This window comes from Raphanus sativus, chromosome 6 (assembly GCF_000801105.2).
Source record: "Raphanus sativus cultivar WK10039 chromosome 6, ASM80110v3, whole genome shotgun sequence".
NCBI classification, from domain to species: Eukaryota; Viridiplantae; Streptophyta; class Magnoliopsida; order Brassicales; family Brassicaceae; genus Raphanus; species Raphanus sativus.
Window position 1 is genome coordinate 22049216 of NC_079516.1, and position 23134 is coordinate 22072349.

Sequence of the window (23134 nt, forward strand, 5' to 3'; positions counted from 1 at the left end):
TTTGGGAGTCTTTTTTTTTTTTTTGAGCAACAAATTTGGGAGTCTATTACTCTACATTTTCTAAAATTGAAATAACTTGTAAAATAAGATAACATATAACATTTTCACCAAAATTCTCTCATATACATTTGTTTTCCCATTTTTTAGCAGCCGTTCTAACAGCTATCAAACCAGTGTTCTAAAAATCAGTATAAACCTTGTTTAGACGTCTGTATAGTCAACAAATCAGACTTAAACAAAACAATTTTTCAAAAATGAATAAATCTATTTCAATAATATCATATAAATCACCTAACTATTGTCTAGCGATTTCTTGAACATTGCCTAAAACTAATTTTCATTTTTTAGTAACACTTTTCCATTTATTTTCTTGCTATTTGCAGTTCTATCTTGATTGGGTAGATTAGATTTAGAAAAGAAGTGTTTAATCTAAAACTCAATCCTTTTTTTTTCAACTCAATCATAAAACCTAAAAGAAAAACCTACCTAAAAATTAAGAGTGATTTGGGTAAATATACCCATTTGATGATAATATTAGAGCTTTAACCATGACAAGATGTAAAGGTAAATTGCTTTACCTTTTGTGTCTTGAAATGCCGAAATTGCACATATCTCTTTCTTCTTCATTAATCGTTCTCTGCAACTCATCCTGAAACAAACTTTCATTTTTTGAAAATCTTTTAGCAAAAAAAAAAAAAGAAAAAAAAACAAACTTTCATTTTGGTTTCTTTAAAGTTAAACCTTCCAAAAACATACATCACTCTTATCAATTCCAATTATTTTCACTCATTTTTTTTCAGCTTGAATCTTCTATATAAGCTCACGAGGTGATCCTATTTTCATTCTTACATTCAATTCTTCAAATCTGCCTCCCTCACTCTCGTCTTGAAATCTCTCTCACTCACCACCAATTTCATTTTCAGCTTTAATCATTTGATGGACTCTTCTTAATATCACCACTATTAAATCATATATTATTAATATAATAAAAAAATAATTTCAATAACGATTATGTCAACTGAATAAAGAATCAATAACTATTCTTAAAAAATAGGTAATAATTAGAAGATCACTAACAAAAATAATAATCAACTAGATTCTGATAAGGGCGGATATATTTTTTATTTTTTATTTTAATTTTTAATTTTCATATTTATGTTTTTATGATTATATTTGTGAATAAGTCTTAATCAAAATACATTTTATTAAATAATTACAATTTAAAAATTGATCCAGTATACATTCGGTTAGGACTGTGTTGCGGGTTGAACCTGGTTCGCTGACCCGTCAACCTGCGGATTTCAATTTCTTTTGGTCAAAAAATCTGACCCGCATAATCCGCAAAAAATAATTTTGTATTTGCTCTGCTTAATTTTGCGGTTACCCACATGCTATTTAGCTACGAAAGATCTACAAAATTAATCTCTCGCTATATAGCTACGGATAGCTACGCATTGCTACGAATTTAGCTACAAAAATAAAATTATGTGTTCTATCGCTATCTTTTGCTAATTTTGTAGCTAATAAATTTGGCTACGGAAGTGTTCTCGCTGGTCCGTAACTATTTTAGAGAATTCTTGTAGTGAAATTTTGGCATCGTTGGTGAGTGTGCAGTGGGGTTCCGACAACTCTCCTTAGGTATGGTTGTTCTCGTCCCTTCTCTCCTTTGGATGTCTCGCGCTAAATTGACAAGAAAGAATGCAAACTTGGCAAGATCACTGGTTACTAGCTACTTCAGGCGACGTCTTGGGATTCCGGCATTCCGAGGCAACGAGGTAAAACTCACCTTCCTGGAGTTAATGTCTATAGAAAAGAATGGTCTTTGATTATTTAGCACTCTAGCTGAACGCGTCAGATAGGTGGTATTGCAAAACTAGAAGTTGTAAATGTATTGATCTAGATTATTTTGCTCAAGTCCGCTTTGTATTCGAATTTGATGCTCGTTGGGGAATAATTTATATAACTATTTATATTTAAAAAGAAAAACAATTAACACGATTAAAAAGAGTGTTTTATCTATTTTAACAGCAAGACTGTAACATTTGGAATGTAAACCATACTTCTAGATGTCGGCTTGTAGTAAAGTTCTGAATATTGAATAGCCTCCTCTCAAGTCTAAAGTTTGTTTATATAGATCATCATCATTGGCCAGATTTATGTTAAATGTGATCATATCATAAGATATGAGAAGATTCTCCAGTATAGAATTTTTAGCTCGGAAGCAGGAGAAACACTTGATTGGGAGGCTGACCGGAAACCCGGAGATGGGCTTCCTGCTTTAATCCGACAAAGTTGCTAATGGGCCAAATTATTGCCTAACATTGGCTTTTTATTTTTCAGATTCACGTTTGAAGGCGGAGGATAACCTGTACTTTTCAGTTGTCTTGTGCCTAGACAGTATGTTCCTTGTAACCTTGGGAACATGTGTCCTCTGGTTTCTTGCTTGAAATCATATATAGTAAGACAATATATGACTGAATAACACTTCCTTAGAGTTTGGAATTGCAAAAACGTAAGTACCCTTTCATAGATATACCCAAGAAAGCTAAGAGAATTGTTTTTAACATATATAGCCAGACAAAAGGAGGAAGAATCCTCACTGTAATCCATCTTCTTTCCATATTTCTCTAAGAAGCTGGTATCTTACAGTCTTCCTGCGTCCATACCCTTTCGGCATCCACTCTGATGAACTGGTTGTTCCAGGAGGAGATATTATAGAGTTAATGGATGTATCCAAGTCATCCAACTCATCGTCACTTGTGTATTGTTTCTTATATACAGATGATCCGGTCTCAGATAAAGAAGGATTGTTCAACTCTCCTATGAAGCGTCTTATGGATTCTGTAGACGGCATTAAGTAGACTGTGGATGATGCAAAGGGAAGTCTATGATGCATCCATTGTCTTCCTCTGTTAACCCCTGAGTTGCAGGCAAAAGGGTCAACAACACACACAAAATCTCCTGTTATTGGTAATGTGAAGACGGTTTTTTTTTTAGAACACGAAGACGGTTTTTCTAACCTCGGAATTTAGAACATCAAATAGTCTTTTAGGGATTCTGTGGGGGTTAAACTCATCTGGAACAAAGTTTCGAAGATATCTCTTTATTATTGGTGGACAAAGTGTTGGACAAACCTTCAGACGGGAACAAGAAGTAAAAAAATTAGTCAAAAAGTGTTATACAAAAAAAATTATTGAGTGGTCTGGTCTAGTTACCTCTCTTCTTGTGGATTTGTCTGCAAGCATTTTGAATGGAAGCATCATTAGATCGCCTAACGAGTTGAGTAGATGGAACAATCTGAAATTTTCAGACTTCTTATTATAGCTATCAGATTTGTCTTCCTTTTGCTCGAACTGATCCTCAAGCCATCTAGACCAAGTTCCAATCTGCAAAGGCAAATAACATATTACATACCAACAAAGCAATGTTTTCTTTAACATTGTTTATGTGAGCTTAAGTTACCGCATTTTTTAGCTGTGCGCCTGCCCCAAAACTTGCTTTTCCTGCTGGAATTGGAAGAACATTAATGTCACCGATCGGATCAGAGACAGGATCTGTCGGCATTTCACCTGCTGACTCACGAAGTATCGCGTTGAACATTGCTACATCAAGTCTAATGATTAATTGTTCCATAACCTGATATCAAAAGCAAATTTTGACAAGAAAATGGCCAATCCTGTTTAACCTAATAGATAAAACAATTTTTTTTTAACTAAAAGCTAGTCTTATACCAGTTTAGCGAGCATAGATAGACAACCACATTCTTTTCTGGAACCTCTTAGTGGGCAGAGTCTTTCACAAGCAGCTTTAAAAGCATTCTTCCATAGATCTAATGCGTATAGTCCATGGTTTTTATGACCTAACCGTCTTTTCCCCGAAACTTTCCTTGAGATCGATCCTTTAACCGCTGCTGATTGCATATACGGCGTCATACTCTGCAATGTAATGATCATTTCCAAGTAAATGTTTAATTAGAACTCTTTTACAAACCAAATTTGTTACTTTTTATATTACCTGCCACCATACTGATTTAACAATTCGGGAGAATATCCAAGACTCGAACTTCTCTAAAGCCGCAAGAAATGCTTGAGGATCTTCCCATTCATCTGTACCGGGTTTAATAGAGACCAGGTTCAGTTTCTCTATACCACGGCTTAAAATTGCTCTAAGAACAGTTGAATTTGATAGCGAAAATGTTAACCTGTGGATATATATTTATAGAAACAAAAATACATTAGAAACTTATTGACTGAATAAAACCAAACTGATATGGTTATGCATATATACCTTGGAGAATATGATTATCTAGTGCATATTCTCTGTATGATACGTGATATTTTGTTGGAATGTAAAATATTTAGTTTACATTTTTAACGTTATCGGAGAATGACCAGTTTATATTTTCTTAATTTACAAAGAAAAAATAGAGAATTTTCTTAACAATTATAATCATCTCTTTTTCAAAACAAAATAAAAATTATAATCATAAGAAAAATTAAAAGAAACTAGAGAATAGACGTACCTCAGATCTAATTCCAAACACAGCGCCTCTAATCAAAAATTAAAAAATATATAAACAAACAAAAATATAAAAATTAAAAAATATATAAACAAACAAAATTCCAAACACAGCGCCTCTAAGAGCATGCTTATCGCGGTTTCTCTTAGGAGTTTTTAGAACTAATGGGGCATTTAATTAAATCAAAAAGAAATTAATTGCATATAACCGATCCTGAGTGTGGGACTTTCGCAACCGATTACTAAGGGGGTTCTATGAGCACGTGTCAGCTAACCATGATAGAAAGATTTATTAATGTTTTTTTTCTTCAATTTCTTTCTTCGACTTCTCTCTTCTCTCTTCTTTCTTCTCTCGTGTTCACCGAAGGACGACGCGTCTGATCCGTAGAGAACGATGCCATCCTCGGCATCAATCTCATCGCCTTCTTCTCTAGCTATTCTCTCAGCCAAGACTCGATATCCACTCTCCTTCTCCAGCTTCACTTCAGCACAAGGTCGAGAATCCTTGATCTTCCTCTTCTCTGTTTGCTTCCCATCAACCCTGCAATTTCATCAACGTAAGGATCGATTTTTCCTTTTTAGTAGATTCGATTTTTTAATTGTTTTTGTGTAGACGATTCAGTTTCTGGGTCTTGAACAAGGGGGTTTGTACTGTTCTGTTCATTGCAGGTGGGTTTGTTCAGGGGATCCTTGCGTTTTTGTGGATCTTGAGGCCTTTGTCGAGGTAAAGATTCATGCTTTAGTCTCGTTGGAGGCTTTATTAGGAGCGGATTGTTTTGTAATGTGTTCGGTACTGATGTTTTGTGATGTCTTGTCTCAGTCGATTTGTGTTGAATGTCCCTGAAGAAGATCAACACTCGTTGATGTGTTCGGTACTGATGTTTTGTGATGTCTTTGTCTCAGTCTATTTGTGTTGAATGTCCCTGAAGAAGATCAACACTCATTTGAGAGGATTTTGTTTCTGGTGAAGTATGCTTACTGGTGATGGTACGATTACTCCACTTCTCTTTACTTTCAATTTTCTTGCTTTACTCTTTATTGCTTTCGTCTGGAATAAATGCTGGTTAGAGTTAGGTTGTTCTGGTATGGAGTTAAGTTTCTTGTTCTTATGTCTACTTTGTGTTCTTGCGTTCTGTTTCTTTGGTTCTTCTTATCTTGCTGTATCTTGTTCTAATACTCATGCATATGTCACTTTGTACTAGTGTGTTCTCAGGGGCCATTCTCTTGTGTATTATGTGACTTGTATTCTTGTGTTTTTGAAGTCACAGACTTGTAAAGAATCAAAGTCGAATGCTTGTAAAGAATCAAACATGCTTATGTCTACATAATCACAACAACAAAGTCACTTTTTTTTCAAAGTTAATTTTTTTAAGAAACCCTAATTAAGAAACTACCATTGGAGCACATATTCTAATAGTTTCTTAACAAGTTTCTTAAGTACAATTAAAGTACAATCAATTAATTAAATAATCATTAAGAAACTCATATGGGATTATAGGGATAAAGATGCTCATATCGTACCATCACCAGTAAGCATACTTAGACGAACACTGCGACGAAGCATCATCATCGTCATCCGTCAACGACGCCAAACTAAATTCACTACCTTCTTTATCCACAGAACCTCTCATTTTTGGCCGCGACGAAGAACAGCTACTCCGATAACCTTCATCGTCATCCTCTCCCGCCGGCTCAATGGTCAGGTAAATCTCAGAGTTCACATCATTCCTCGAGCTCTTCTTGAAAGTAAACGGAGCTCCAACGGGTACAGAACTGGTTAACACGCCGTAATCAGCGAGGTTGACCACGGCCGAGCCAAGGAGCTTGTTCTTGACGCCCTGTTCTTTCTTCTTGGCGTCGTAGACATGAAGCTCAAGAAGATTCTTTTGAAACTTGTTTTCGGCCCCACCTTTGGGGTCAAGGGTCAGGGTTAGCCTGAAAGACTCGTTGAACATAATCGTGTCTTTGCCCACCACCGCGATGAATGAGCCTGAGCTGTTTTTGCCATGCTCCCATTTGAGAAGGACGCATTGTGCAGGGACTTCGCTCGTTGGCCATGGCTTTAGCTCCTTGATTGAGATTAGATACTCAACTAGCACTCCATTGTCTTTACGGCTCTTTGTTCGGAGATTCAGCATCATTTTTTGTATGTGAAACAAAACGTGATAGTTGACTATGATTTATTAAAGGAGTGTTCGGTTGGGTTATAATGGAGTTCATGCTTTGGATTAGTAATAAACAAAACCACCGGCCTGAAACGGGCGTTGAGTTGCACCATTTTCTTTTTCTTATTATTCGAGGAGGCATATCCATTGGCTTCAACGCCGGCGGGCGGACAGCGACCTATGGAAAATTTTTCAGTGTATCATCAATAAAATGATATTATATTTAAAAAAAAAAAAATGATATTATTATTGATATATATTCGTTAACTTTATACATATTATTCGTCTCATACCCATGTTGTTTCAAACATTAGTTTTCACTAATTTGAATATCAAATATTATAGTTTTGATGCTTGCAAATATAAAATAAGTAATAACTAAAAAATGTAACCAATCCGATTCGATATTATTCATTACTTGCAAAGTTTGTACAAAACAGTTTATTTTTTTTTAACATTCATTCAAAAAACTGATTATTTTTATTATTTGGCTTGTGATTAAAAAATGATAATTGAACTGTACGAAGACAATATATTTTTCAAAGCTCAAAACTAGGAAATATACATTTTTATTGTGAGTAAACAATACTCTCATATCATATCAAAAAGTTCATGTCTTTTGCTTTTTATTTTTCTTTATAACATACACAACTGAGTTATGTTTTCTCTTCGTAGAATAAATAAATTAAAATCTCATGTCCATTTTTAGTAAAGTATTATCCAGCAATAATTCTTAAAATATTTAAAAATAATTACAAGTAATTCAAAAATACTCGTAAATAGTAAATAATAAAGCATGATAAGTAATTAAATAACTTGTTCTTAAATACATATTTGAAATAATAAGCACCTGTTTTTGATAGGGCTGTGCAAAAAATCCTGATCCAAAAAATCGAACCGAATCCGATCAAAAAAAGTAGTACATAACCGAACTAAAATTCAATAAATATTCGAACTGATTCAAAATTTTGGTAGTTATAGAACCGAAACCGAATCTGCCCCAAACCGAAGTATATTAAAAACATCCAATATATACAAAATATATTTAAGTTGTCTAAAATACTTGAAATATATACAAATAATCAATAAATATCTAAAATAGATAAACTATACTCAAAACACCAAAAATATTTAAGAAAATGTATTGATTCTCTATCCAATTATTCAAATCAAATCAAACCAAACCATATCCACTAGCTTCAACACCGGCGGGCGGACGGCGACCTATAGAAAATTTTTCAGTGTATCATCAATAAATGATATTATTTTTAATATATTCGTTAACCTTATACATATTATTCGTCTCATACCCATTTTGCTTCAAACATTGATTTTCACTAATTTGAATATCAAATATTAGAGTTTGACGCTTGCAAGTATAACTATGAAATGTTACCTATCTAATTCATATTACTCACTACTTGCCAAATTTGTACAAAACAGTTATTTTTTATATTTAGTTTAACATTCATTCAAAAAATGATGAATTTTATTATTTGGCTTGTGATTAAAAATATGATAAATTGAGCCGTACGAAGAAAATATATTTTTCAAAGCTCAAAACCTTGGAATATACATTTTTTTTATGAAATGTTAAATTTATTGATCATCAGAGAAACAAATGTTTATTTACAGAAAAATCAAGAGAATCTGTAGCTATGTATGCCCAATGTAGGCTCTGAACCAGCACCGAAGAAGACCTCGTAGTCTCGGCTTCCGATAGTAACATGTAGACATGATTCTTTGCCTGATAGTTTTGTCAATAATCCTTGCAAGTTAATTCACTGGAAAAGCAGGTTGAGAGTGCCTTCTACCATTCCTTTCCCGCCAGATGTAGTATATGAAGACTTGAAAAACTAGCCTCAGCAGAATGGAAGTGAGCAGATCATGGGAACCTGCCAGAATAAAATGAACACTCTCCTCCCAGTCCGGGGAAGGAGCAGGCTGCAACAGGGTGCCTAAGACCTCCAAACAAAGAATAGATGTAAAAACACACGAAATAAAGGTGGGATCTCTAGATTCTTCCTGCTCTGAGAGCTAACTAACACTGGCTCAACATCCACCTCATCTGACCAACAAACCCAAATGCGCCCCAACCTATGGTGACTATAATTATGCAGACACTTCCAACCCATAAAAGGATCTGTTAATATGCTCTGAAACTTATCTTCATTAACTTTTGTCTCAACCAAACAGCCTATAGAAATTTTGTTAATCGCACCCAATTCTTCACTGGTTTTTGTTTGCGCGGCTGATTGAATCCACGCAAATTTCAAGCAAATATTAGCGTCATTTATTCATGTGAGAGGAATTCTTTTTGTTCTGATTAGTCACCACCACATGCACCAGTCCTCTCGAATTAGCAAAAACAGGTCTGTTTTTCACACGCCCTCGTTGGCCTACACTCAGACCCATGCGCTTCGGAGCTTCACTCTCTGCAACAGCATTTGACATTCCAAGGTCTGACTTAGAACAGTTAAGAGATGCAACCTCTGCAGTACCCTCATCCTCCATCACAACTTCCCCTCCTCATGGATGCTCTCGAGCATCTGAAACCCATTCGGAGAGACTACTTCTTCAAGAGAACTCAGATTATTTAAAAACAGTGTCATGTCTTTCGCAGTAGCATTAGGTGTGACTTCTGACAGACTCGCGTCCACTGGCAGCCTCTCTAGTTTTTCAAGCAGCTGAGAAACCACTTGTTTCCCCGAGCATTCCCCTACTTCTTTGACCGAAGGAGTAACATCCCGCATCTGCTTCCCCTCCTGTGATCTCTTAAGAATAACCATTGGCTTCTCCACACGACACTCTTTATTTGGGACAAACATTGCAACACGGAGGAAGCCAGGGATAGTGAACCAGAACAGTGGAGTCCTGCCCATGACATCCTTTGAAACAAATCTTCTGAGGCAGTGGTTTGTGTAGATCAAACTCCACTAACATTCTCGCAACACCCAATCGAACACACCGTTCCGTATAAGGATGTAACTTCACAAACTTCCCTGTAGTTCTAGCCAAAAGCTTAGCCCTTTCTTCGAATACAGATAACCAGGAACATTCTCCAGATCCACCCACAGCAGCATCACTGAGAGATTCGGAGGAGATTACGCAGACTCTGGTTTTCACCCTTTTCAAAACCAGAGGCACCTCTGAGATATGCCAGAATTTCTGTTTCAGAATCCTGTCTCGCAGTTGTGCATCCTCAACTTGAAACAGAACAATCTTTTTGCCAATGAACTGCACATCAATCTTCAAAACCTTTCCCGGTGAAGTCCAAATATGGTTCACCGTAAAATGAATCATACTAATGTGAGGTGTATCATTCATGAAGTAGCGCACTATGATATTATTATTGATATATTCGTTAACCGTATACATATTATTCATCTCATACCCATGTAGTTTCAAACATTGGTTTTCATTAATTTGAATATAAAATATTAGAGTTTTGATGCTTGCAAGTATAAAATAAGTAATAACTATAAAATGTTACCGATTCGATTCGATATTACTCACTACTTAGCCAAGTTTATACAAAACAGTTTATTTTTATATTTAGTTTAACTCTCATTAAAAAAAAAACAGATTAATTTTATACTACATTCTTTTCTTAAATAAAAGATAGGGAATTACCTAATGTTATTCATATATATATGACAATTAATGATTTTCAATAATAAATATTTGCTAACAATTTGTACACCTTCTATCATTTTTGTTTAAATATTTGTTATTAAAATAAATTACAAAATTACATTAACCATATAATAAAAATTTAAATTTTTTCGTATATATTGTATTTTGAATTTTTTAAAACGAGTGTAAATTAATAAAATGTTAAAAGTCTCACATAAACTTTTGTGATCAATGATAAATTTTTTTTGTTATAATAAGATACAAATTGATTATAGAACTACATGAGTAAGAAGTCTTATTCAATAGGTGTTTATAATAATATATATACATATATTTTTATATATATCATTTAAATTAAACTAAACCATCTAAAAATACATACTTATATTTTGATATTTGCATTGAACAAATATTGAGAATTTAATATTTTAATTTTGAAATATGGATTGAACTTTTAAAAATGATTATAAGTTACTAAAAATATTAAACAACCCACATTAAAATAGTTTATCAGTGGTTAAAAATTTTTGTATAAAAAGAGGCTGGTAATCATAAAACCATATGACTAGGAACTTCATTTAATAAATATTCATATTAAAAATATATTGTATATCTATGTTAATATCATTTAAATTTAATTATATATCATATACAATAGATAAAAATTTATTGTTTTGATTTATTTACCACAAAATGACCGTTAATAGAAAAGATTGATCGTTTGATTTACACATGTGCACTTCAATTTAGTTATATACGTAATAGTTATTAATTCCTCAACTATTCAATATATATATATATATATATATATATATATATATTTTTTCATAATATGTAAAAATCATAAAATATTAATACACACAAGGGAAAATTCCTTAAAAATATACAGACTGAATTTCTTTTGCTGAAAAAATACACGAACTTTTTTGGCTTCCCAAAAATACACAAACTAATTTTGATTGTTCATAAAATACACGAACTTTTGAATTTTGAAGGTTTCACACCTCGATTTTAACGGTGTAAACAGTGACTAACAGAATAGTAAGACGCCGTTAGACGCCATTAACTCTGATTAAAAAGTTCATGTATTTCATGGACAACCAAAATTAGTTCGTGTATTTTTCGGGAAGCCTAAAAAGTTCATGTATTTTTTCAGCAAAGGAAATTTAGTATGTGTATTTTTAAGGAATTTTCAAATGGAGTTTGGATATTTCATATACTATTCAGAGGCTAAATATCTGGACCCAATACATATCCAAAATTTTATATTTGTAAACTTTCGGTTTGGTTTTGGACCAGATATTTTCGATCTGAAAAATCAAGATCCGAAAAAAAACGGCCCAAACCCGACCCAAAGACCTGAAAAAAACACATTCTCTATCACATGATACAGGTCCGAAATTTTATATTTGTAAACTTTCGGTTTGATTTTGGACCGAATTAATGTCTAGCCGGATTCAAAAACTTGAATCGGACCTGACCCAAAAATATTCTGTCCAAAACCAAACCAAAAGTTCACAAATATTTGTTGAGTCCAATTTAGTCGAAATCTATCATATATATCTAAAAATTCACAAACAACTCTAAATTTTACATTGAAAGTTTCATATTAATTAAAAATGTTTCTGTTACAAAAACAAAACTAAAAAATATTGCAAAAATAATAACAAAATTGTTTGCAGAAAGATCTTGTCGAATTGAATATATTCGTGTCGATTTTATTAGGCCCAAGTCTATTCGGATCAGTTCTTTTTGGTTTCAATTCTATCAAGTAGAAGAGTTTTGGATCCAACAAATATTTGTAAACTTTCGGTTTGGTTTTGGACCGAATATTTTTGGGTCAGTTCCAATCCAAGTTTTTGAATCCGGCTAAAATGTCAAGATTAGGTCTAGATATTTTAGCCGGATTCAAAAACTTGGATCGAAACTGATCCGAAAATATTCTGTCCAAAACTAAACTGAAAGTTTACAAATATAAAATTTTGGATCTGTATTGGGTCCAGATATTTAGCATCTGAATAGGATATGAAATATCCAAACTCCATTTGAAAATTCCTTAAAAATACACATACTAAATTTTCTTTGCTGAAAAAATACACGAACTTTTTAGGCTTCCCAAAAAATACACGAACTAATTTTGGTTGTCCATAAAATACATGAACTTTTTATTCAGAGTTAACAGCGTCTAACGGCGTCTTACTATTCTGTTAGTCACTGTTTACACCGTTAAAATCGAAGTGTGAAACCTTCAAAATTCAAAAGTTCGTGTATTTTATGGACAATCAAAATTAGTTTGTATATTTTTTGGGAAGCCAAAAAAGTTCGTGTATTTTTTCAGCAAAAGAAATTCAGTTTGTGTATTTTTAAGGAATTTTCCCTACACACAAATATAATTTGTATGTATAATTTTTTTCCGCGCAATGTGCGGATCTTAACCTAGTATAAAGTTATAAATTAACAAATAACCCCAATTTTTTAATAAAGTCAAAAATTCAAATATCAGTAAAATAGTTTATATTAATATTGATATTATATAGTTTACATAAAAAAAATGGGTAGTGGATTGCCCATTTTCCAGAAAGAGAATGTGAATGCTTTGGTGGCCAGCGTGAGTTGAACATATATGTGGCTTTTTGTATTGGAACCAAAACTCCCTCGATTAATCACCATTGGACCAGTGAGCCGGTTTAAGTTTACATAATAATATCTTTTCATATTCTATTCTACTTTAAAATTTATTTAGTTAATCTTGTTACTCGATTTATAATTATAACTAAACCATTTTTATATTCTGCGAAATTTAGAAAAGAACAACATACGTTTTATACAGTATAACCATAACCAAAACCAAAGCATATTCTTGGTTCGAATTAGTGCAAGTTGAACATCCTTAGTTTGTTCGTTGTTCAGAAGGTATCATAGCTGCAAAAAATGATACAATGATATGTGAAAGAAAGATGAAAACTAGTTCATGCGAAAAGCACAGTTCGGTTGAGCATTAATCAATACTATTAATTCTTCAACATGACCAGTTGATATAGGTTAGGTCCAATTTTAAAAAAAAATTAGTTTTATATAACTGCATCTATTTTATAACACTAACCACGTTATGTTTTTCTATAACAAAACAGTTACTTTTCTCCTGCATCTACTATTTCTATAACAGTTATTTCTTATAAACGAGAGAAGGTTATGTTCGCCTTTTTTGTATCCACTCAATCCAATTTTAAACTTTGAATTCACTCTAGATATAAGCGTAATCTTTCACTTCTCTGATGAGAATCTCTAATTATGAGAGTAATTATGATGGTGGATTCTAGATCAAAAGAGAAGAGATGTACGTTCAGCAAATTACTGCTCTATACTTACCAATAGTTATTTTTTTTCTGAACTGAATTACCAACAGATATTGGGTTTCTTAATCTGGTGATTTCATAGTTTTTTGTTATCTCTGTTACTGATCGTGGAGAAGAAATAAATGGGATAATATGTTCTGTGCCAAGATTAAAGCTCATAGAAAAGAAAAAAAAAACAAAAAGAAGCTCATAGATTGTGATCCGTGATCGTCGGCGGAAGCAGATTGCACAAAAAAATATATATTTCATCTCAACTAGATACGTGTGTAAATCCCTTGCAGACTATCTTGGGTTTTTTTTTTCCTAAAATATTTTCTATTAGTTAATTATTTTGGGCTTTAAACCTAATATCTCATTTATATTTTTTATATCCTGTTTTAGGATTCTCAACAAGTTTTTTTGGATAAAATATAGTTCTTAATAGTGAATTATTGGTAAATGTTATATCCAATTATTTATTTATTTTTGTTTAAGGAATTATTTATTATTACTTTTATATAAATGTATGTAAGTTTATTTAATCACTAACAACCACATTATAATTGTATTGCCAAAAAGAGTTCCACATTTTACTATTTGATTACTAAAAAAAGTTGTTACTATAATTTCTTATAAAAATCACTATTTAGGATTGAAGTATAAAATTAATATGTAAAATAGTTACGACCTAATTGTACAGTTATGAACATCACAAATTCAATAAAATTATCAAAACTTTTTACTAAATAATTTATAAAAAATCTTATACACAAACATATAAATCAATTTTTAATATAAAAGAAAAAGTTATACAAAATGTTACATATTTACACAGAAAACTAAAAAAATTACAAAACAACTTTGTATCTATTATCCACAAATTACATATTGGATTATATGCATTTTCTTTTAAACCATAACAAAAACTCGACCAACTACACAAATTTACAAACTGTTAATGGAGTTTTGTATCCAACTTTTGAAGATGCTTATAATGCTCTCTTTTTTGAACTACTATTTTTTCTTTAGGGGTTTTTTTATTTCTTTGTAAGCTTTCGTCCAATAATAATTTCATTTCAATGTTCAAAATAAGAAGCCTAATCATTTTGAAAAAAAAAATACACAAGTAAAATTAGAAATAAAAATAAAGATTTGCCCAAAACACACATATCTGATGCAAATATATATATATATAATAACAAAAAAGCATACGCTTAGAAATGCAATTTCAAAAAAACATACAAAACAAAACATATACCCGCCCTCTTAGGGCGGGTCCAAAACTAGTTACTTATTAATTACTTACACAGCGCTTAGCATTACCTCAATATCAAAACACCAATTTAAAGTTCACCATCTTAATATCTTAAAGATGTTTGTCTCTGATTAGTTTTATGATCTATATATAAACTGTAGACGCAAACCAAATCAAATCGTACAATCTTTATTACATTTGCTTTGACCTTTTGTTATCAATACGTTGTAATATTGTGTTCCTTAAAAGCTACAATACCTCAATGGCTTCTACTCTCTGTTTTTGCAGTTGTCCACAAGTCCCAACATAAATTAGTTGCGTTTTTACCTGGTGGCAATTTTCCAGTCAGTTTCGAGGTGACTGCATTCAAGTGAGTCGTGGACTTTATCCAATGCTCTCCTCCGGTGTTGCAACAAAGCTTCACTCTGACTCATCTCCTCTTCTTTGTCTTTCTTTCTCCTCCTCGGTAACTTTCTCGTGAAGATCTTCCATTTCGATTCAAACGAGGAAGCTGGAGGATTCAGACAAAGGGGAGGCAGGCTCATCATTCATAACTCATAAGGCAATGTTTACGATTCCTAGAGATGAAGAATACCTTGTCTTAGACAAGTGAATCCAGTGATGATGCAGGCACAAACCCAAGGTCTTCCTGCACTTGAAGCTTTCGCACCACCTTTGATTTCACCATTGTGCTGCTTTAATCTTCAACCAGCGACAAAAACGAGAAGCATTTTTCTTTTTCTTTTTAGAAACAAATTAGATTCAATTTAAAAGGAGATGAAAAGATTTGACGAACCGGCGTGCGAAATCGGTGGTGATGCCGACATAGGTTTTGATGGGTTCGTTGGTCGAGAGAATGAGATAAACAGACCATAATTTGGGGTTTGGAATCTCGGAATTTTCATGGGAAGAAGAGGATGAAGATATCGGGACTTGGGTTTTACAAGTTTTCGATTTAATGGAGTTTGGAGATTTTTTAGAGATAGGGTTGTAATCGCGAAGCTTGACGGACGGGAACGTCCCAGATATCAATCTCATCATAACCTCAGTGATCTCGGTTTGAAATCATGATTGTCTCTCATGATTTCGTGAAGCGTTGATGGGGCAATACGAAGAAGAAGGAGAGGTGCTAAAGATTAAAAATCGACCCGATCTGCATAACGTGTTCTGTTCTGTAGCGTTTTGTCGTATTTCTGTTATGGGCTCACCTCTATTGTCAAGATGGGCCCAAAGACTAAATAAAACCCAAAGTGTCAAAATGGAGTCGCTAAAAAGACGTCGACCTTTTTTTAGAAGGTTTCACCAAACGAGGTCTTAATTTTGTTTTGGTAAGAAATGCACGAAAATTCAGAGCAAGAAACAAAATTCACAACAATAAGCATATAAGACCAATTATATTAACAGATATTTTATGCATAGATTTGAAATCTATATTTTCTCATAGTGTTATGAATTTTTAATATATTTTAAAAATAAATTTAATTTTTAATTTAATAAAATATATTAAAAACTACCGGCTAAAAAGCAACAAAAATCACTGATACTGAATATCATATGGTTGTATTCGTTATCATCTATTTTCATATGCATTAATACGGGAAAACGACCACTTATACCCAACATATCGCATTATATTCAGTTTATGCCCGACTTATATGGTAATGCAAAAACATATCTGAACTTTCGAAAATTTCAAATAACATATTTTTTTGGAAAATCATACACCAGTCGACACATCAATTGTCATGTCATCTAATTTTGCTGACGTAGATGTTATGTGAGCTAATTTTTTCATGAGGATGCCCCGTGAAATTTTATTTTGAAAAACTTAAATAGTCTTTTTACAAAAATAAATTTATATATTTTTATTATTTTAGTAAAATCAACACAAATTAATTAAATAATTAAATTTTAATCTTGTATAAGAGATATATTCATAAATATTTAAATCCTCAAAAACCGTCGTTATAAAAGTTATATGTGTTGTAACGATTTCAAATTCGATGCTAGTGTTGTAGTCGTGTTACTCTTGATTAATCATGGATGTGTTTACATTTTATAAATGGAGTTGAAGATGGATATATTGGATCTGAAAATCTCGCCTAAACATTCTATAAGTGTAAACACAACCATGATTAAACAACACTAGCATTGAATTTGAATTAATCAAAACATTTACGAATATATCTCTTATTAAGATAAATTTTAATTATTTAATTAATTTTTGTTAATTACACTAAATAATTAAAATTAATAAAATTTTACATTTTCTATAAATTATTTTTGTAAAACGACTATTTAGATTTTTCAAAAAAAATTGTGTACACATGGCATCTTATTAACAAAATTAGCTAATGTAGCATTCATATCAGCAAAATTATATGACATGGCAGCTGGTGTGGCGACTGGTGTATGATTTCGCCAAAAAATAAACATCGGACATGTAATTTGAAATTTTTGAAATTCAGCTATGTTTTTGTACTGCCACATAAGTTGTGTATGAATTGAACATATAGCGATATGTTAGGTATGAGATGACCATTTTTCCCCATTAATATTTTTTTTGCTAATTCTAGTTATATTGTATAGGTCTAAAAATTAAAACTCTTGTTGCCCAAGCAGATAGTTATAGCTCAAGAACTCACCCAAGATCAATATCATTAGATCAGACTACACATGGCGAGCAAGAGTAGAGACAAGCGCTGGACAATGCTGAACCCAGCAGCCGAGACTGTTTGAACAATGCTCCAAGGAACCGACCTCCAATCACAGATAAGGAATGATGCTAAGACACAAAACCAGGGACTAATACATTGCGTTAAAACCGCACAAATCACAGTAAACACCATCCCAAAGAAGCTGATGAGCATCTACCGATTCTGGAAAAAAGGATTCCACTGTTTACCACCTACAAATCCTACTCCTCCGGGAGACTACTCCGGTGAAGACGAACTTGCGACACGTTGCGTCCGAGAACCAGAGCAACAAACCATTAACCGCCGTTTGACAACCACTTCTCCATTCTTTACACCACCACGATAGGAAGTAAATAAAAGGTGGAGGAGGAGACCCACTGGCTTCACGCACTGTCAACACAAAGATAAGACCGGATGCAGTTGAGCTTGAGAGAAAAACCTTGACATATCAAAGAGTTGACCATTGTTCGATCTTGAGAGAGAGACACGTCCAGGAAGACCGGATACATCTAGTTTCATCATTCCATCCACTGATCTTGTTGAGAAAGACACACGTCTGGCAACAAGGATCCCATATTCCATCGATCTATCTTTTCCTTTAAACTTGTTTCAGTATCGCATATCATTCATACATCCATCGACCATCCATCTATCATAATCATCCCCATTCATATCTTGCCCATCATTGCTAGATTTCTCATATTTTACTTCTGTTTGCATTTATAAAACACATAAACCTTATAAATATTTATTTTATTTGTTTTAGGTTGCATCTCGGTTCCGTCTTGTTGTCGGATCCGGAAACTTCAGTCGATCCAACTGATTGATCCGATCGGTGCCTACAACAATAACACTACCACATATACATAATAAAATATAATAAAAAACTAATCAAACATTTACCAATAAGCATTAATAATTGAAGAAACTGAACCAAACAAAAATAATCCAACATCTAGAGTGTAAAAAGTGTCATCTCTCATAAGTGTTGTGATTGATGTTTCTGAGTTGGAGCCCCGGTTGTCATTCTCAACAGTGTTGGAAAAGTTTTTGGAAAGCAATGTTTCCATGTCCACCCAGAAAGTATACCATGTGCTGGAATATCACTTATCTACTGTTCACATCACAAAATTTTGTTTCTTCGACACAACATAAGATTTATGTCGTGTTCCAGAAATCTCTTAACTCTTCAATCAACGGATGCAAGTAAACATCCAAAAAAAGTTAGATGCTTAACACAATAAATTCCCTAACTAAACTAAAATAACCCTAATCACAAACACTAAATAACTCTAAACTAGTCCCATTACATAAGGTACATTGCCCAAGGAAAGTTGGTTCACATACCACATCGGTTTCAGAAAATGTGCTCATCCTCCCTATTGTTCTCCTGGTGCAAATAAAGTGACAAAAGTGACATATAGGTAATGTACTCTCTTTTTATTTTCAAAAAATATATGTGTGACTTGATTGATATCAAAACATCGACGATCAAAATCAAGAAAAAATATGAGAGTGGAGGAAACTTCTTAAATTAAGAGACATGGCTTATGAGTTTATGAGAGTGGAGGTCAGAGATTGTGCTACTACGCATTTTTGGTTTGATAATTGGATGGGGGTAGGGAAATTGATAGATGCCACAGGCGCCATAGGCACTACGTATTTGGGACTTACTCGCCGAGCACTGGTTTGTAATGCTGTCTCTGGAGACGGATGGAGTATGAGGAACAAACGAAGCAGGCGGTTTCAGCTTCTGTATAATCAGATCCTTGCGGAGCAAGTTCCAAGTGTGGACAGGGGAAGCGACTTGGTTTTATGGAAGCAGGGGGAGGATGATTATAAGGACAGTTTCTCTACGACTAACACATGGGAGCAGATCAGAAGTAAGAAGCCAAAGGTAGATTGGTGCAGGGTCGTTTGGTTCTCCCAGAACATTCCTAGGTACGCGTTTATCACTTGGCTGGCGATACAAAATAGACTATCCACGGGAGACAGGATGAGGAGCTGGGGTATCACGCAGGGCTGTGGACTATGTGGAGAACAAGATGAGACCAGGGACCATCTTTTCTTTGCATGTCCCTACTCTTTTACAGTGTGGGAAGGACTGGTGAGAGGACTCTTTGGGCGCAGAACAAACCCCGACTGGTCTATCACCCTGAATGAGATCAAACGAAGTAGGACGAGTCAACTCGACACCATCCTACTTAAGTTGATTTTCCAGGCAGTCATCTATCACATATGGAGGGAGCGTAACTCAAGACGACATCAGGGCAAATGGACGACTACAGATCAAATACATAAGGTTATAGACAGATCGATGAGGAACAGAATTGTCTCACTGAAGTACGGGCCGCAGCACAAGCACGCGGGACTACTGCAACGCTGGTTTCAGCTCACAAGCTAAACCAGTTATCGGTTTCTACTCTTTTTTCTTTTCCTTATCTCTTTCTCTTCCATAGCTTAATCCTCATTCCTTGATTCTTTTGTAAATGTAATTCTTTTTTACTCATGATCAATAAATTTGAAATTTCATCAAAAAAAAAAAATCAAGAAAAATATGGTAAATATCTATTGCTTGAATGTCCTATTTTTTTAATCTCCCCATCATAATCAAGTTTCAAGAGTATCCATAAATAGAAAATGGCCAAAACTTCAAAAGAAAATATAACAAAACTACTAAAAATAAATATTAAAACAAAATAAGAGATGTCATAAACATGTTTGAGGAGAACAGGATTTTTTATGTGTTGTCATTTTTTCTTCTCATCCCGGAGAAGAAACTCAGGAGATGGGAAGAAAACCATGGAGTTTGTTAATGAACAACAATATAAGACACATCAAAACTTTTACACGGTACGAAGACAAAGAAGAAGAAGCTGCGTTGATCTTCCCAAAAGATCCTCCATGGTTCAAGGCATGGATGGTTCCAGTGATGATGCTTTTTGTTTTCTTTATCATTGCTGTTGTAGGAATTTGTCGACATTGTCGAAATTGTCGTCGTGGTGAAAATTCTCCCAGCATCCATCCTATCTCACAGACCACATAATTTGTTTAGATTGCTTCTTCTTATCAAATGCAAATTTTTTTTGTGGTGCAATGTGAATTCTACAGTTTCACCATCAATTTTCTGATCACTTTGGTCTAATGGAAAAATTAATAGCATAAGACTATAAGTTGAGCAATGCGGAAATAGAACAGAGATAATCCATGTGAGGGAACAAAAAGAAAATAATTTTCAATCTCATTTGTATTTTGCAGCAGTGAAGAAAAATGCCAATAAAAAAATCTATTCATAATCCATGTCCCAAATGCATGCAAGAAACAAAGGTGATTAATTAAAATATATGGGAATTCTCTAGCTATTAACTTTAGAAATTTTATTGGATTATTTACTTCGAAAATGTCAAATTCGCAACAAAAATTTACATAATTCTGAACTAGACATTCATATTATTGCTTCAAAATTTAATATGGATTTCTGAATGAAAAATGTTTATCTATATATACTTATTTTTATAGATGTGGTTCATTTTCAAAATCATTATTTGAATGACTTCAAAACTGTAATCATATTTAATAATGCATAGTTGCAAAATAATATACAAAATCAATTATTAGAGTATGGTTGATGGATTTCAAAATCAATCCAATAAAATATTATTGACATGAGAGTTTAAGATGTTTACTCCCATCAGAGTCAGTCTTGACTAGAAGCTAGCCAAGCATGTGCTTGGGACCAAGGTTGATTTAATAATTGAAGGGGCAAATAATTTGTACAAAAACGTCTACATCCCTATTGGTAAATTGCTTTATATGTGAGTTCAATGGTTCAAAATTTGCAAGTACTTTTGACTTTTTCCAGAAGTTAATTCACCGTTGACATTGGTTAGAAATGAAAGAAAAAGACTTTGGTCAGCTGCGATTGCAGAAGTAAAGACTTAGATTCAATATTTCCAAAAAAGTTTCAAAAATGGATTTTTTCTTAAATATAAAAAAATTCAAAATATAAATTTTTCATACTATGAAACTTTACTAAAATAGAAACTTAAAAAAACTAGAAATTTCCAAACTAGAACTTTTCTAAAAATAGAATTAGAGTATTCTAATTAGAAGAACAAGGTTTGGAATTTTCATATTTAGACAAATTGAGACAAGTAAAAATTAAACGGCAATAACGTACATTGGTTTGTCGATTAGGAAGATGATCGGGAAATCTGACAGAGATATATTTTCGATAATACCTAACTTACATAATAGGTCCTTCTGGATCAATGGAAAATAGCTGATGAGGTTGACTGTCCGTTGATCTTGATCTGATAAGTAGAGATCAGTCTCGGAGAAGCAACTATAACACTTAGACCATAATTTCAAATGATGATTAGCTTTCAGCTATAACTAGATCTATGTGTGCAGAACATACCCTGGAATATTTTCTTCAAAATTCATTGTTCTAAGAATATATTTTCATGGTCTCCCAAAATGTGTCCATATGCCTTATTCCCCTTTTCGGTATATGTGATAGCTCCTCCTTCATGGTGCGGTGACATTTTGGCAGGGCTCCCTCTTTAAATAGAGAATATCTAGGGAATTCTTAAAAAAAATACACTACAAAACCATGTCCATAACGAAGAATATTTATAAGAAATATGTGTCGTCGTAAATTGATGAGGAGGTGACGATGATATTACGAGGAGGAAAAAAATTTCTTAAACTCGAAGTAAATTTATTAGAAGAATATTTCCTTGTAAAATACATGCAACTTTACCATAATTATACAATGTAAGAGAAGATTCCTCATAAACAGTTGTAAAATAACAACCATTTTAAGAGGGGAGTTTTTACAATTTAGCTGCATGATCAATATAGTGATGATAACTTGAATAATGAATCTGGATGATGTAATATGTTCTCAGAATTATGTTTCTATAATTTCATATATTTTTTTCCAATAGACTGAATAAGGCAATTTTGGTCCGAAGAATAATTAGTTGGAAAAATCTTCCTTCAAAGGTTTTTACGAGAATGTTAAAAGTTAAACAATTGTTACGAAAAATCCATAAAACTAACTTAGATATGTTTTATGGAACATCTTAACGTAAAAAGAAACTAAACATTTTTTACGAAACATCTTTTATAAAAGAACTAACAAAATTTACGAATTAAAATTCTATAAAACTAACTCTGAGTTTTTTTACGAAACATCCTTCATAAAGTGAAACAGTTCTTTACAAAACAAACTTCTGTATAACTAACTTCAACACATTTACAAAACATCTTTTGTAAAAAGAAGCTAAATTATGAAACAAAATCCGTAAAATTAATTCTGAAAGAGTTTTATGAAACATCTTTTTAAAAATTAAATGAAACAGTATTTACGAAGTAACTTTTTAAAAATCAAATGAAATTAATGATTTACAAAATAACTTTCGGGAAACTAAAAGAAATAAAACGAAACCATCAACGATCAATTACATTGTTCTCTCTCTCTCTCTCTCTCTCTCTCTCTCTCTCTCTCTCTCTCTCTCTCTC

General features: G+C 33.0%; 4 protein-coding genes and 1 pseudogene across 5 annotated transcripts; 3 read left to right on the forward strand and 2 right to left on the reverse strand.

The window, feature by feature from the left end:
• Positions 1-2522: 2522 nt before the first annotated feature.
• On the reverse strand, positions 2523-6659 carry LOC108808098 (uncharacterized; annotated as a pseudogene).
• Positions 4809-5894, forward strand: LOC108811620 (uncharacterized). 2 transcript variants are annotated; one of them, XM_018583688.2, is made up of 3 exons: positions 4809-5075; positions 5188-5242; positions 5339-5894. In XM_018583688.2, exons 1-3 carry the CDS (start codon positions 4913-4915, stop codon positions 5433-5435), a joined length of 315 nt encoding a protein of 104 aa, XP_018439190.1. In that variant the 5' UTR covers positions 4809-4912; the 3' UTR covers positions 5436-5894. The 2 variants fall into 2 exon arrangements, with proteins under 2 accessions (XP_018439190.1, XP_018439191.1); XM_018583689.2 differs by having other exon boundaries at positions 4818-5075; positions 5422-5894.
• Positions 6660-14984: 8325 nt separating the features above from the next.
• On the reverse strand, positions 14985-16067 carry LOC108807282 (structure-specific endonuclease subunit slx1). Its single transcript, XM_018579547.2, has 3 exons — positions 15706-16067; positions 15505-15611; positions 14985-15420 (listed from the first exon to the last, which is right to left on the reverse strand). Exons 1-3 carry the CDS (start codon positions 15948-15950, stop codon positions 15233-15235), a joined length of 540 nt encoding a protein of 179 aa, XP_018435049.1. The 5' UTR covers positions 15951-16067; the 3' UTR covers positions 14985-15232.
• A 3081-nt stretch (positions 16068-19148) lies between these two features.
• LOC108808096 (uncharacterized) lies at positions 19149-20009 on the forward strand. Its single transcript, XM_018580295.1, has one exon. It carries the CDS (start codon positions 19149-19151, stop codon positions 20007-20009), a length of 861 nt encoding a protein of 286 aa, XP_018435797.1.
• Positions 20010-20260: 251 nt separating this feature from the next.
• Positions 20261-21047, forward strand: LOC108808095 (uncharacterized). Its single transcript, XM_056988593.1, has one exon. It carries the CDS (start codon positions 20394-20396, stop codon positions 20649-20651), a length of 258 nt encoding a protein of 85 aa, XP_056844573.1. The 5' UTR covers positions 20261-20393; the 3' UTR covers positions 20652-21047.
• The last annotated feature ends 2087 nt before the right edge of the window (positions 21048-23134 follow it).

Bases quoted from the DNA above. Each gene is read 5' to 3' on its own strand.
- LOC108808095 (XM_056988593.1), top strand. From the start codon at position 20,394: ATGGGAAGAAAACCATGGAGTTTGTTAATGAACAACAATATAAGACAC.
- LOC108808096 (XM_018580295.1), top strand. From the start codon at position 19,149: ATGGCTTATGAGTTTATGAGAGTGGAGGTCAGAGATTGTGCTACTACG.
- LOC108807282 (XM_018579547.2), bottom strand. From the start codon at position 15,950: ATGATGAGATTGATATCTGGGACGTTCCCGTCCGTCAAGCTTCGCGAT. The intron at 15,612-15,705 runs GTTCGTCAAATC...CGCTGGTTGAAG, and splicing joins ACCACCGATTTCGCACGCCG to ATTAAAGCAGCACAATGGTG. The intron at 15,421-15,504 runs GTATTCTTCATC...TGAATCCTCCAG, and splicing joins ATTCACTTGTCTAAGACAAG to CTTCCTCGTTTGAATCGAAA.
- LOC108811620 (XM_018583688.2), top strand. From the start codon at position 4,913: ATGCCATCCTCGGCATCAATCTCATCGCCTTCTTCTCTAGCTATTCTC. The intron at 5,076-5,187 runs GTAAGGATCGAT...TGTTCATTGCAG, and splicing joins AACCCTGCAATTTCATCAAC to GTGGGTTTGTTCAGGGGATC. The intron at 5,243-5,338 runs GTAAAGATTCAT...GTCTTGTCTCAG, and splicing joins ATCTTGAGGCCTTTGTCGAG to TCGATTTGTGTTGAATGTCC.